General features: G+C 40.5%; 1 protein-coding gene across 2 annotated transcripts in view; it reads left to right on the top strand.

Moving 5' to 3' along the window:
* The window catches only part of sgsm2 (small G protein signaling modulator 2), a 217,866-nt gene that overhangs the window by 153,961 nt on the left and 48,833 nt on the right, over window positions 1-15,072 (top strand). For both annotated transcript variants that reach the window (XM_072589864.1, XM_072589862.1), the window contains exons 5-9: window positions 4,867-4,934; window positions 6,460-6,605; window positions 8,285-8,419; window positions 14,261-14,385; window positions 14,830-14,897. In XM_072589864.1, coding sequence (XP_072445965.1) covers window positions 4,867-4,934; window positions 6,460-6,605; window positions 8,285-8,419; window positions 14,261-14,385; window positions 14,830-14,897 — 542 coding nt within the window. The remainder of the gene's footprint in view (window positions 1-4,866; window positions 4,935-6,459; window positions 6,606-8,284; window positions 8,420-14,260; window positions 14,386-14,829; window positions 14,898-15,072) is intronic.

Raw genomic sequence — 15,072 nt, 5'->3', positions numbered from 1 at the left:
CCATGCTGCTAGCTCTCTCTCTCTCTCTCTCTCTCTCTCTCTCCTGTAAGACCCTGTGTTTGATTTTTTCCTTTTGTGCCAAGGAAGTATTTATGGAGATTGTTGTAAGTATTTGAAACAGCATCATTAAGTGGGGATAGTCTGTTGGGTTTTTGGGTAGGTTGAGTTATTTGATATTCTGTTCTCATTTGTTTGTGTTTTGTTCGATGATCTTGTAAATAAATTATAGTTAGTTTAAACCTAAATGGTTGGACCAGCTGCATCTCTCCTAGAATGTCCACTTTATACCTGCTTAAAACAACTAGCAAAGTTCTGGTGTGGGCTACTTTCTTGAAATGTTTTGAGTGAGTCTGGCCTGGTCCATAGCAAGGTGTTCAACGTATTTGTTCATTTCAGAGTGACTATTGTTCTAACCATCACAGTGAAGCTGATGCAGAAAATCTTGTCCCTGAAACAGTGTTAGTTTGGGAACAGGAGGAGGCCATTCAGCCACAGGAATATTTTCACCTTAAAACTGTGCATCAGTCGCATTTATTCACCTTTTGAGTCTTTTAAAACTGTTTGAATATTTTTTGAACCTCACTATACATAAGATTTGATAATTAAATTTGATTAGATACAAATGAAATTGTGATTAGTCTCACAAATTTTCATGAGAATTGAGCATTGATTTTCTTTGCATCAGCCAGCTAAAGTTTAATTAAGTGTTAACTGATTTTTGCAAACACAATATTCCTGATCCATCAGATTAAATTGCTAACTGGCTTTGATTAACCATGCATTTCATGCATTTAGCTTCAGACTAAAAGGTTGTGAGGGTATTGGAAGTGGGTAGGTTGTGATGTCAGCAATTAATTTCAAGGTTATGTTACTTCCCGGATCATTTGCACCAACTCTCTGAAGAGCATTCCAACCAGACCCACTGTCCCATCCTGTTCCCGTAACAACATTTTCCCCATGGCTAACTCACCTAACCTACACATCTTTGGACTATGGAAGAAAACTAGAGCACCCAGACCAAACCCATGCAGATACGGGAGAACATCCAAGCTTCACATAGACGGTCACCCAAGGCTGGGATTGACCCACTCCCTGGCGCTGTGAGGCAGCAGTGCTATCCACAATGCTGCGTGCCATCCTTATTTTTATAGGCTGAAGTCATAATCTATATAGTCTAAATAGGAGGTGGAATCTCCAAATATCCAGAGAAACCTTTCATTCTCTAGTCAAGGTTCCACATTCGTCCATGTTGAATCATCACCAAATTATTGCATTTTTGAGAGTGTTAAAGACAAAAGAACTGGATTTAATTAAAAGAAAAGCATTTTCTGAAGGTAAAACGTTTTTAAAAAGTAAACTTGCCAAAAGTTAACTGGATTGGTCCGAAATATTGATAAAATGTTTCTTTGTTTATAAGTGTGTGAATTGATTTTTGTATTTGTAGATCGGCTTTGGGCCTCTTTACCCATGTTAGGTGAAAACCTATTCATTTTGTGTTGTGTTTTTGTGATGGGTATTCCACACCTTTCACCATCTGTGGTAAGCCTGGGGGTGGATTTGAAGAGTGGCATGAGTTGTATGTGCGTTGATATTCCCTGCCTCCCATTGGGAAAACCTTGTGTTTACCTTGATGCCTCCTTGCAAAAGCGCAAATAAGATCAGGAAGCCAGCATGTGGATAGAGCTGGACATGAACCCTAATTCTTCCCCATCCCCCAGCTTCACCCTCAAAAATTCTTGAGAACACAAGCATAAATTGAGAGAAAAATTTGGTATTTTTGTGATTCTGATTTGATGAGTCAAATACATTTTTTTCCATTAATACTTATCTATCTACAAGAAGTAAAAATAAAGTTGCTATGGTTCCAGAGGATCAAAGAACAGCCTTCTCATAGAGCGAGATGATTGGTTTAACCTGAGGGTCACCACAGCTCAGGCAAGGGATGAGGTTGAGAAGGTGGGACCTTGATGGTGACCTCTGCACTACTTCATGTTAGCCTGCCATCTGTTCTCAAAACAATGTAATTCTAGCCTAGTTCCCAGACAGTTCTTGCAGAAATATATTTGACCATCTCCATCTCATCCCACCAGGTTTCTTTTGTAATATTTCTCCCTTTTCCATAAGGGTGCAAGAAAGGTCATTTATCCCGTGTGATCTGTTTGTAAAGATTGATAGCCCAGTCAGGCCACCATACACAATCATCCAGCACAGGATTTCTTTTGTGCCTGAAGGTTGAGACTGACCAAATTATGTGCTAATAACCTGCAGTCATTTTGATCTTTCTTGCTTCTTTTGTGCCCATCTTGGGTTGACTCCTTCCCACTGTGTCCCAGGTCATTAGACTAGCCAACTAGCTGCTCCAGTTACTCACCAATACTGGTGGTACCAGCCTTGGAAAGATGGATCAAGCAATTTGGATTAGTTGCCCAAGTAATGTGCCTAGTCTCTCCCTCTTCACAACACAGCTGGATTGCATGTGGAAAAAATGGCTGGAGATCAGTGCCAAGTTAAGAAACTCAGTGACCACTTTGTCTATTTGGGAACAAGGAGCCCATCCTACAAAGATGCTTCCACTTAGTCTAATCTTGTGAGAATCAGAAGAATATCACTACCATCCATCACTGAAATTTTCAGCAGAATCCTTCTGAACCATGTAGTCCAACATCTTGGCCAGGATCAGCTGCCACAGAATCAATGTGGTTTCAGAAACGACTGAAGGATCACTGATGTGAATGGTGTTTGTTAACCTGACCAAGATCTTTAACACTCTTCACACGCTTTTGTTTATTTTTATCAATGCCTTAGATGGTGGGGATCCTGGCATTCAAATCCAAATCTAGTTTTACTGCCCAATCCAAGAGGGTTCCAGGAAAAATATGACTTCTCCAAAGACATTCTTGGTGATTTTCTGTTTTCCAATGTCCATATCTGCTGGTTCAGAGCTGGACAAGCAAATGTGACAGGACCTGATGTCTCATCCATGCAGAACATTGATTTTAAGAAGCATAAAGAAAATGGAAATAATGTAGCAGTTGTTCCAGGAGAGTCCTGCCTGAAGCCCAAGTTTCCAGTTGATGACCAGAACCTGGAAACCGTGCATAAGTATACTTGGCAGCTGATTCGCTCAAGCTGCTTACATTGTTTATGCAACACATAGAAGAATTGTCAAAATGAGTGTAGCCTTCAGAATTCTAACGTTGGTTTGGGAGTTGGAGAGGAGGGGATCTGCCTACCAAACTGATTTGAGTGCCATAATTCTGTCCACTCTACTGTATATATTCTGGATTAGTGATGCTGGAAGAGCACAGCAGTTCAGGCAGCATCCAAGTAGCTTCGAAATCGACGTTTCGGGCAAAAGCCCTTCATCAGGAATGTGAAGGGCTTCCTGATGAAGGGCTTTTGCCCGAAACGTCGATTTCGAAGCTACTTGGATGCTGCCTGAATTGCTGTGCTCTTCCAGCACCACTAATCCAGAATCTGGTTTCCAGCATTTGCAGTCATTGTTTTTACCTCTACTGTATATATGTCAGGTTTGAACAGCATACCAGCATCTTGCCAACAAACCGAATCATTTTGAATTAATCTACTTCTGGAAGCTTCTGAACATCAGGTGACAGGATAGCCACTGAGGTGTTCACCTGAGCTGGTGCACCAAGCACCTACACCATACTGAGACTGTCCCAAGTGAATTGTGGTCAGCATGCCTGACACTTGCTAGAGCAAAAACCAAAGTGAAACTTGAAGAGAGCTTGAAACTGAGGGACATGGAAATTAAAAGAAGCTCCACAATAACTCAAAAGACTTAACTTTAGAATTTTAATATTGACTCCAATTCCTGGATGAAGCTCATGCAGGATTGGCTGTACCTAGAATGGCCAACTGAAAAACATTGCACATCTCTCATAAGCAAGCACCCTCGAGACAGAGGGAGAGAATGTAATGAGAGGGAGTCTCAAGATAGTAAATCATGCAATCAACTGTGGTCTTATATCCTACTTGAGGTAGAACTTGTTCAGCCTCTACAAATCACCTGTGTTTCAACTCGAACCCTATCAAACACTTCAGGTAATGAACATGGGTATCTTTACTTTGAGCAACGAACAAGAATCTGGGGTTGAATTTGAAACCACAAACCTACATCCTTGATGCCATGACCCAATACAGTAAACCATTAAAGTTTATAATGCAGAGATTTGGATTTCAGTGTGTGGCCAGCCAGTCATTTCCATCTATGCTGTTATTCTTCACCTCATTTACTTATGATTTTGAACATTTTAGCTTAGAATGTCTATTGCATTACCTTTGTTGGATAGTGCCCACAAAACCTGTGTCAGAAATGATATACTAGGTAGGGCACTCCAGTATTGACCTACTTAAGGATGGTATTGAGCCAGTTACATGTACTAATTGAATCCTCGTGCCTGTTTCATTGGACAGTTTGAAAAATTTGTTGACTGTTGTCAAACCAGCTATTCTTAAATATGCTCCTTCCCGCCCCCCCCCCCCCTCACTTCCCAACAAGGTCATGATACTATAGATAAGTTTAAAAAGTTTTATTTAATTGAATATTGAGCCAAGGGGAGCACTCTTCAGCCCTGATTCTGAGCTGCTTGACTGAATGTTCCAATCAACTAGCTTAACTGTTTTCTTTCTGCAGCCAATGAACTGTCTCCGGTACAATTACATGTCCATGCAGTTTGCTCGTTCCATGCCATTTGTTGTGGTCTTGCCATTGGTATCATTAGATGCTCACAATGTCTGTTCCACTGGACATGGTCTCCAGTTTATTTCTAGGCCTTTCTCTCTTGTATGCAACACTGCTTGAATTTCTCAGATATAAATACTTTATCATTTTATTCCTTTCAGCAAATACTATGAAAAGCAAGCCCTAATGTCTGATCCAGTCTGTGGACCGATTCTAGCTTCTCTGCTGGGTAAGGGTTCTGAATTAATATTCTCATCATTAACAAACATGCAAACCGGGGTGGGGGGAGTGGTTGTTTTTATTTTGTAAGCAAGAAATCTATGTGTAATTTAAAAATTCCTACCAGTTGCTTCTTCAATAACCAATGGTGCAGTTCTGTCACTCTGTGGTAACTGAGCAATACTGAATGGGAAGATTTGTTACAATTTAGCTGGTTTCTGGTTTGGGACTATGGGTTAGTGCTTAGGAGCTACAATTTGCTTCACTGTCCTAGGGTTTGGGAGGGTATGGGTTAGTGTTTAAGTGCTACAATTTGCTGCACTCTCCAAGGATTTTGTGGGTGTGGATTAGTTGTTTAGAAGCTACAACTGGATTCACTGTCCTAGGGATTGGTGGTAGGGATTTGTGGTTTAAGTGCTACAACTGACTTCACTATCCTAGAGGTGGCAGAGGCAAGGAAAAGAAATTAGCCAGAGTACATGTTCTTGATATAATAGCTTGCAGTAGAAAGTGCCCATCGCAGTCATTGATGGTCAACAAGCTTAATACCCCAAGAGAAGAATTGTCAAGGTACTCGTAGATGTTTTCAAAACAACTTGAAACAGGAGAAAGTAAGTTGTAGTTTCCTTACAATTGCCTGGCTCAGACCAATAACTCTATAATGACCAACCTCAATCTTCCTGTTATGTATGAATCAGTGCACTTACTGAAAAATCTCACTCAACCATTGAAAAGTAAGCTGTTTTAAATGAATCTATCTGTGCTAACAGCCCATATGCTCCAAAGGGAACAGAATAAAATTCAGAAGGTGCTCGAGAAATTCAGCGGGCAGCAACTAGGGAGAGATAAACAGTGTCAATGTTCCAAGTGCAATATGACTTAATTCAGAACATGGATAGTATTTTCCAGTTTCCAAATGATGACTTAACAAACAGATTGCTGATAGTGAGTATCAGCAGTTTTTGTTTTGTGGCGTATGAACCATAATGGTGGGAGTGAGCTATAGGTGTCACTTATACAAGTCAATCACTGTACAGGAGATGACCTGCTGCTGAACTCTGTGTACCTAATGGCACTTTGCCTGGGAATGTGATGTACATTGTTAATTGGTCTTGCGAATTAGTGAATCACTGTCGTGTGCATAACTTATATTATTTCACTATCGGAGACATTTTCTTTTTTAAGCTTTTTTTTCTCCTTTGCTATTTGTCAACCAAAACAGTCACCAATGACTAATCCCAAGCCCCCCTCGGTGCCAATCCTGCAATATCCCAACACCTTGCAGCTTGTATTGTAGGAGCGTGAATGGAAGTTTTGTAATGTGTGTTGAGTGAGGCTCAAAACTAGGTTGGAGCAGGTCTGAGAAATGCAGAGATAAGCATAATTTCCTTTAGACAGAATTAAAGCCTTACTCAAGCGTGTCAAATGCCATACTTCATAGTAGTGCAATTTATATTTGCATTCTGATTACAATTTGATCTTGTTCTGCTTCAGTGAAAAAGAAAATTCATTTAATTTTCTGCTTCGTGTTACAGTTGGTCCCTGTGCATTAGAGTACACAAAACTTAAAACTGCTGACCATTACTGGACTGATCCATCAGCAGATGAACTGGTGCAAAGACATCGTATTCATGGAGCCCATGGACACCAGGATTCTCCATCTAAACGTCCTGCACTTGGTGTAAGAATCAATATAATCAGAAATCTGTATAACTATTAACCTGTTATATTAGTGGGACCACAGCCAGTTCAATCAAAAAAATATTATGGGCTTGGAAATCTGCATTACTTTGCTAATTATTTGAGATAGAGGTCCATAGAGTCATAGTCAAGTTACAGTAGGTTTTTTTTGTTTCTGATTTTTCTTTCCCTCTGTGGATCAAGGGGTATCAGTTGAGCAAGCCAATTCCACCTATATTGGAAGGATCGATTCTGAGGATCACAGCCTTAATGAGTAACTGAAAACTGCTGAAGAATTTTCTAGACATACGCAAGGGCGGCATGGTGGTTCAGTGGTTAACACTGCTGCCTCACAGCGCCAGGCACCCAGGTTTAATTTCACTGTTGGGTGACTGTCTGTGTGGAGTTTGCATATTCTCCCTGTGTCTGCCTGGGTTTGTTCCAGGTGCTCTGGTTTCCTCCCACAATCCAAAGATGTGCAGGTTAGGTGGATTGACCATGCTGAATTTCCCATAGTGTCCTGGTATGTACAGTCTAGGTAGAATAGCCATGGAAAATGCAGGATTAAGAGGATACTGTAGGGCTTGAGGGCCTGGTTGAATGTTCTTTGGAGGGTTGGTGGACCCTGAAGGGCCGAATAGCCTGCTTCCACTCTGTATGGATTCTAGGATTCTATGAAGATAGTCAAAAGGATAGGGAAAACAAATATAAACTGTACTTCTGAATATCCAAAGCAAGAGGGTACTGTTCTCTTTATAGTTATCTACTTTGTCCTCCATTAATGGCTTAGTATTGTTTTGGGTAAACTCACCACAGTTACCTTTAATCAGCTACTTTAAGAAATCTCAGAGGCAATCAAGTACCGAAACAATAATTCAAACGTTATTGCATGAAGCAACCCTCAAGTAAGCAATTATAAGCCTGCTACCCAACTTAGCTATTACCTAATTAATGTTGCAATCTGGCCAGGACTTCAACCAATAGTAATTTGCTGCTGGGACGAGTCTCCAAGGTTCAGTCCACCTTGTTCTGCTCTTGACTTGCTCTGTGTTCAATCCTTATTCAGATTTTCATCCTTTGGTCTCTGAGGTGCAATGTGGATGACTTATTTTGCGTCCTTTTGTAGAGTTACTGCAGGTCGATCTGGCTTCCTTACCAAAAGCAGCTTCTTTGTTTCTTGTTACGTTTGGCCTTAAGTGTCTGTACAAAGGCACAACTTTTCTGTGATTAACTCCTTAAATTCTTCTGCAAGGCAATCAGTTATCCTTGTGGCAATAAGTATCCAGTTTATCAGGCAGCTATCAACACAGTTGTGTTTATGTAGCCTCCACTCCCAGATGTAGCTAATTGCTTTCAATTCCTGTATAGGTTTGTCCTTGTCCTTTAATAGTTTATTCTAGACAGTGTTATTACTTATTCTTTCCATGTCTTACAGTTTATCTTTATTGATTCGTTCAATCCATTGCAGTTACCACAGGAATTTGATGCATGTGGACATCAGATAAGGATCAGTCTCCACTTAGATTAGCCTCTCAGCCCGATAGGCTTTGCTGATGCTCAGGGCCAAGCTTTACAAATGTCTAATCCCCATATGGATGAAATAACAGAGTTTGGATTGATGAATGAATGGAGCAGTTCATGTTTAGTTCTGCTGTTAATAAGGTGAACTTTCTTTTACAGATAAGAAAGCGACACTCCAGCGGAAGTATGTCAGAAGATAAATTTGCAGCTTCAGCGCGAGAATACGTGGAGTCATTACATCAAAATTCCAGAACACATTTGCTGTATGGAAAAAATAATGTACTGGTCCAGCCAGTAAGTCATGTATAGTGATCCCTGGTGGTGGGGTGAAAGAAACAGCTGGATAGTGCTGCTCACACGACTTAATATCAAAACCTTGTCATGACCACAGTGAGGTTTTTTTAAACAGAATATTTGAAAAAAGGTCAGGAAATTGCAACAGAAATTTCAAGTAGATATCAAGTGAGTTTACAAAAAAATATGGATTTCCTTTGTTTTCCTTTCCTCCTCAAGTTTTTCGTCAGCACAAACTTTTATTCTGTTTCATCCACTGTATCATGTGGAAATGGAGTCAGGCCCGACAGGTAAGGACAGCATGAAAGGACATTGGTAAACTAGGTCTTTAATGGCAGTTTGTAATCATATGCCAGCTATGTACAGCTGGTAACTTCCCTTTTGACTTGGAGGAGTGCTGTGTCACTCCCACTTCAGGGTTGAGCACAAAGAGATTGAGGTTGACACTCCAACACCATGTTAATGGAAGTGCAGCACTCTCACTGGTGCCATTGTTTGAGAAGATGTTAAATCAAGGCCTTACCTGTCCTCTTGGATGATTACGAGCAGGTGCACACTGCCTGGTGTCCTGGCCAATATTTATCTCTTATTGGGCATCCATAAAAGCGGATTATTTAATCATTATCACTTTGCTGTCTGTGGGCTGATGTTGAGTGTCGATTGCCTGTCTTGTCTGCACTAACTTTGCTTCAAAAGTGCCTTGTCTGTAAAGTGGCTTTGGACCACCAGTAGAAACATAGAAAATAGGACCAAGAAGAGGCCATTCTGCTCTCCGAGCCTGCTCCATCTTTCGAAATGATCAATTTTCCTACTCCGTTTCCTTTTCCTGCTTTTGCCCCATACACATTGATCCTTTTAACTTCAAGAACTATTTCTAACTCCTTCTTGAAAACAGTTGTGAAAGTATTTGTGAAAGGCAGTATAAAAAAACTCTTTCTCTCTTTTGCCATAGTCAATATTTCTAGTTAGCGATTTTTGAAAAGATTTATAGCTCAAATCAAGGTTCTGAATGTACATTTGCTTGCTAAGCTGGAAGGTGTGTTGTCAGACGTTTCGTCACCATGCTAGGTAACATTGGTGAGCCTCCGGTGAAGCACTTTCTATTTATGTGTTTAGGTTTCTTTGGGTGGATGATGTCATTTTCAGTTCTTTTTCTCAGAGGGTGGAAGATGGGGTCCAAATCAATGTGTTTATTGATCGAGTTCCAGTTAGAAAGCCATGCTTCAAGGAATTCTTGTGTATGTCTCTGTTTGGCTTGTCCCAGTCAAAGTGGTGTCCTCCTTTGTCTGTATGTAAGGATACGAATGATAGTGGGTCATGTCTTTTTGTGGCTAGTTGATGTTCATTTATCATGGTGGCTAATTTTCTGCCTGTTTGCCCAATGTAGTGTTTGTTATAGTTCTTGCAGGGTATTTTGTAAAGGACATTTGTTTTGCTTGTTATTTGTGTAGGGTCTTTTTAAGTTCATTAGCTGCTGTTTAAGTTTGTTGGTAGGTTTGTGGGTTACATTGATGCCAAGAGGTCTGAGTAGTCTGGACGTCATTTCAGAGATGTCTTTGATGTAGGATAAAGTGGCTAGGGTTTCTGAGCACATTGTGTCTGCTTGTTTGGGCTTGTTGCTGAGGAATTGGCAGACTGTGTTTATTGGGTTCTTCTTGAATACGCTGTACAGGTATTTCTCTTCTGCTGTTTGTATTTCCTCAGTGCTGCAGTGTGTGGTGGCTCATTGAAATATGTCCTAATGCAGTTTCATTTGTGGGTGCTGGGATGATTGCTTCTATAGTTAAGTATTTGGTCCGTGTGTGGTGCTTTCCCATAATCGCGGGTTTGAAGTTCCCCATTGAGTGTTCGCTCTACTGTGACATCTAGGAATGGCAGTTTGTTGTTGTTCTCCTCCTCTTTTGTGAATTTTATCCCAGTCAGGATATTATTGATGCTGTTGTAGGTTTCCTCTAATTTGGTTCGTTTAGTAATGACGAAGGTGTCATCCACATAGCAGACCCAAAGTTTGGGTCAGATGGTTGGGAGAGCTATTTTTTCGAGTCTCTGCATAACTGCTTCTGCAAGAAACCCTGATATTGGTGATCCCATGGGTGTTCCATTGGTTTGTTTGTAGGTCTTGTTATTGAATGTGAATTGGGTGGTGAGGCACAGGTCCACTAGCTTGACAACATTATCTTTGCTGATGAAGTTGGTGTTGTCTGGTGTTTGTTGGGAGAGCTTTTTTTTTTGTCTCTGCTTAAACACTCTGCTTTTGGATTGTTGCCTCAGCAGCACTGTCACTTAGCTACTGTCCTGAAGAAGGGTTACTGGACCTGAAACTCTGCTTTCTCTCCACCGATGTGCCAGACCTGTTCCCTTGCTCTAGCACTTCCTGTTTTTGCATGTGTCTGCTTGCCATGCCTTCATAAAATAACAAGAAAAGGAGTTTTATGCACATACATTAGCCATCATGAATTCATTTCCCTTCAGACAATTCCCCTAACGTAGTGATTAGATCAGATACTGTCAGAGGATTCTGCTGAGTTCAAACCCTCCCAATGAAATGAGTATGCTCCTGTTCCAAACACAGAACTTTGGACCCCAGTCATTACAACTTCAGTTTGGATAATCTATGGCTGTTTTGCAAACTTTAACCAGAGTTCTGTAAATGATCTCTGACAGTTTATGCCAGCAATAGCTTCTGTCAGGAAGCAAAGAATATGGTCTTGTCAGTGCAGTATGAATTGGAATTTTAATAAACCTTTAAAAAAAATTTAGCAATAAGTTGTCTGTATTTTTTGAGCAAAATTGTCTTGAGACCTGACAGTCTGATCTATTTTAATTTGCTTTCCACTGACAGCCATTTTTTTATTTATAATAAATCAAAACCCACTGAAGTAAGCTATGGCACAATCGATAGCAAGGATTACCAGTCAATCAGAAAGAATGAAACAAGTGATTTGATGTAAACAGCACTCAGTCACTGCTTATGCATTAACTTGTGCGATCAGCAAGAGCCACTTGCTAAATTGGCTTGGAACAATGCATTTTCCAACACCCTCACAATTTTTCTCCTTTCTTTGCCTGTAGCACTTAACTCTCTGCTGGGGCATCAGTCAGACAGCCACAGTCTGTTATTTTGTCCAGGTATGCATGTTCCATCTTACAACCTGGATGATTATAGCTAATGTGGTGTTTGATGGTGTGAATGGAACTTGTGAGTAATGCTCATGCACGGACTTTGCAGCAGGTCACTGGATAATGAATTAGCTTTCTTTCTTTGCCTACCCTTGAAATAATCGATAATCTTACTGAATGATGGAACAGTCTCAAGGGGACAAACAACACTTTAGAAGCTTCAAACCACCCAGCACAAAGCACAGTTGATTAGCACCACATCCACAAATGTTCACTCCATTCAACACCGGCAAACAGCAGCAACAGTGTGTACATCTATAACCTGCACTGCAGAAATTCCCCAAGGCTCCTTAAACATCAACTTCCAAATCCACAACCACTATCATTTAGAAGGACAAGGACAGCAGGTACATGGGAACACCTGGACATTCCCCTCCAAGCTGCTCACCATCCTGACTTGGAAAAAACTTGGAAACACTTTCACTGGGCCAAAACCCTGGAACTCCCTCCCTAATGCATTAATGTTCTATATGGAGTACAGTGTTCATGAAGATAGCTCTGTACCACCTTCTCAAGGGTAACTAGGAATGGGTAATAACTGCTGGCCCAGCTAACATCGCCCGCATCCTATGAATGAATAAAAAGAGTAGAATCCTACTTCTGTTTCTATTTTGTATATTCTTCATCTTCACTAGCACTAACAATGATCAGCATCAAAATCTTAACATTGTCATCCAAAAGCAATGAATAAATAATGATACAGTATGGTGTATTTGGGAAGTTCGGGCAATTTTCTTTGAAGCTGTCCAGTGCTATCCAGGAAACTTTGTTTCAATGTAGTCTATTTGAACATATTAGCGCAGGCTTGGAAGAATTGTTGAGGTTTTAAACTGTGCAACAGTGTAGATAATCATTTCTTTGAAGTATTCTGAGGCAAGATGAAATGTTGGTTTGGTTTACAAAATGACATCTGAATCTATGAGCAGAGAATGTATCTCTTTAATTTGGCAGAATTCGTTTAAATTTTAAGATCTCTTTCTTCCTTGGTGTTTTTGTGCTTAGCAGCAGGGGGATTGTGGGCGCAGGCAAGGGGGGAATGTTTTTCCAGTTTTAGCCCTTTATTTTGGAATCCAGTCATGTTCAGGTTTGATTCTCAGGAATCTTCCCTCTGCCATGGCCTCACCACCAGGGTGTTGCTCCATCTGGTGGCTGGGTTGAGAATGGACAACAGAAAGGAAGATCCTCTCTATTGTGTCGAGAGACATTTTTAATCAATGGCGTTGTCTCACACCTCTGGAGCAGGTGAGACTTAAACACAGGCATCCTTGTCCAGGGGCAGGGGGCAACAAGAGCCCACAGCTTGCAATTATGTAGCACCATTCATAACCTTCAGATTACCCAAAGTGCTTTACAACAAATAAAGTGCTTTTGAAGTATAATTGTTGTTGTAATATCGAAACTGAAGCAGCCATTTTGCACATTGTAAGCACCCACAAACAGCAATGAGATGATTACCAAATAATCTGTTTTTAGTTGGGCTGTTTGGAAGATGAATAATGGCCTGGGCATACCAGTGAAAGTAAACACCAACTCCTCTTCAAAAGATTAACATCTATCTTTTATATCCACAAGATGGAACCTTGGTTTAACACTTCTTCATAAGGAAAGCACTCCTGTCAATGCAGCATTCACTCAGTACTGTATCGAAATGTCCTCCGGAATGCTGTTCTGAAGTGGTACTTGAACCCACAACTGCCTGACTCAGACACCAACTGAAGCACTGCTCACAATGACAACAGAAAATGCAAGAAAACACACTGTGGGCCAGGCAACATTTGTGGAGAAGGGGAAATAAGAAAACAATTATGCATGCTTGTAATCTGAATCTAAAGCTTAAAAAAATTGCTGGAGATGTGTTGTATAAGGCAGCTGGCCTGTAAGGGTTAACTCTGAAATATTTGTATATCTCCAGCCAATGAGAGATATAGGGCAGTCTATGGGAGGAGCTGATTAGTTCTAGTTGTCTAATTATCTAGTAATTGTTTTGGTCTGGTCAGTACTGTTGACAGACACGGGGACTTAGCTTTACCTGTTGCCAGTTTCTCTTGCAAAGTATGATATAATTGACCAGTCTTAAAGCAATGTAACCTCCTATCATAACTAGCTTGTAATAAACTACTTCTTGTTACTCAAGTGTATGCCTCTTCTGCTGAAGACTTGTGGTGAAGGATTAACCACTCATGATACTAAGTATCTTAGATGAGTGTTATAAGAAGAATTATACCTTTGAGCCAAGAGACTTGAGTTCAAGTCCCACCTGCTCCAGAGCTGTGTAATTACATCTCTGAACAGGTTGATTTGAAAATATCTAGAAGGAGGATTGCTGGCAGCATGTCCACCTAAAGCAAAGTCCTAGCAGAACCAGATGCCAACCAAGTGCTTCTCTAACATCTTAACTGGTTTGGTCGCATCTGTTCAGAGGGGCTAGCTGGCTTGCATGATGGGAGGGGTAGAAATCCTGAACGATGCATGCTCCAAGATCTCCCTCACTAATAGCAGTGCGGCGTTCTTCTAGCAGACATATTGCAACATTTCAAGAAGGTAACTCACCGTTCTTTGCTCAAAGGGAGCCCAGGTTTGGGGAATAAATACTTGCCTTGTGTGCAATACCATTTCCTGGTAAAGCAGCAGTAAACTCAATGTTTCTGTTTCCTTCAACAGAAGGAGGACGTGGAGACTATTCCAGGATACCTCTCACTTCATCAATCTGCAGAACATTTAACTCTGAAGTGGACCCCAAACCAGCTTATGAATGGGACTCTGGGAGATTCAGAGCTTGAAAAGAGGTAAAATGCATTTTTCATTTCCTGAAGGTTCTTAGGTGCAGGATGTTTATTTTTGTGCAGGATGTTTATTCCCTATGTTTCCAGAAAATCTCTCTTTATTCAGAATTCCAACATCTGTGGTATTTTGCTTTTTTTTAACTTGGTCAATTTATGTCAACAGCCAGTGTCACAGCAACTAAAACAACTTTTTGGTGCTTTCCCATTCCTGAGAATTTTCTTTGGGATTTTCCCATTCATCTTGCTGAGTCACTGTTCCAGTCACCAAGGAATTCCTGTTGCATGTCTTTGCTACATGATTATATGATTAAAATATTGTTATTACTAAAGAAAAATCTTCAGTTGATCACAAAGGAATTCTGAAATTGATATTTGCAACTATAATAGTTGCAACTATAAAGTTCCAAGTGTCAAAAATGTTAAAATAATTTTTTTGCTCATTTTCAGTGTCTATTGGGATTATGCCTTAACTGTACCATTAAGTCAGATAGTCTGCATCCATTGCCACCAACAGCGTAAGTGTTTTTTCACTTTATTCTTTTGCATGGTCTTTTCTTGAGTGCCTATGTTGTAATAGTCAGGATGTAAACATGTTTTGATTGCTAGTGACCTATGATTCCCTTACATGAGTGAGCAGCAAATATGACTTAAATGCTGTGGGGACAAGGGTTCATATCCCACAATGAATTA

The sequence above is a fragment of the Chiloscyllium punctatum genome, chromosome 19, assembly GCF_047496795.1.
Source record: "Chiloscyllium punctatum isolate Juve2018m chromosome 19, sChiPun1.3, whole genome shotgun sequence".
Lineage (NCBI taxonomy): Eukaryota > Metazoa > Chordata > Chondrichthyes > Orectolobiformes > Hemiscylliidae > Chiloscyllium > Chiloscyllium punctatum.
Note: the sequence above shows the minus strand (reverse complement) of the source record. Positions and strands in the feature narration are given on the sequence as shown.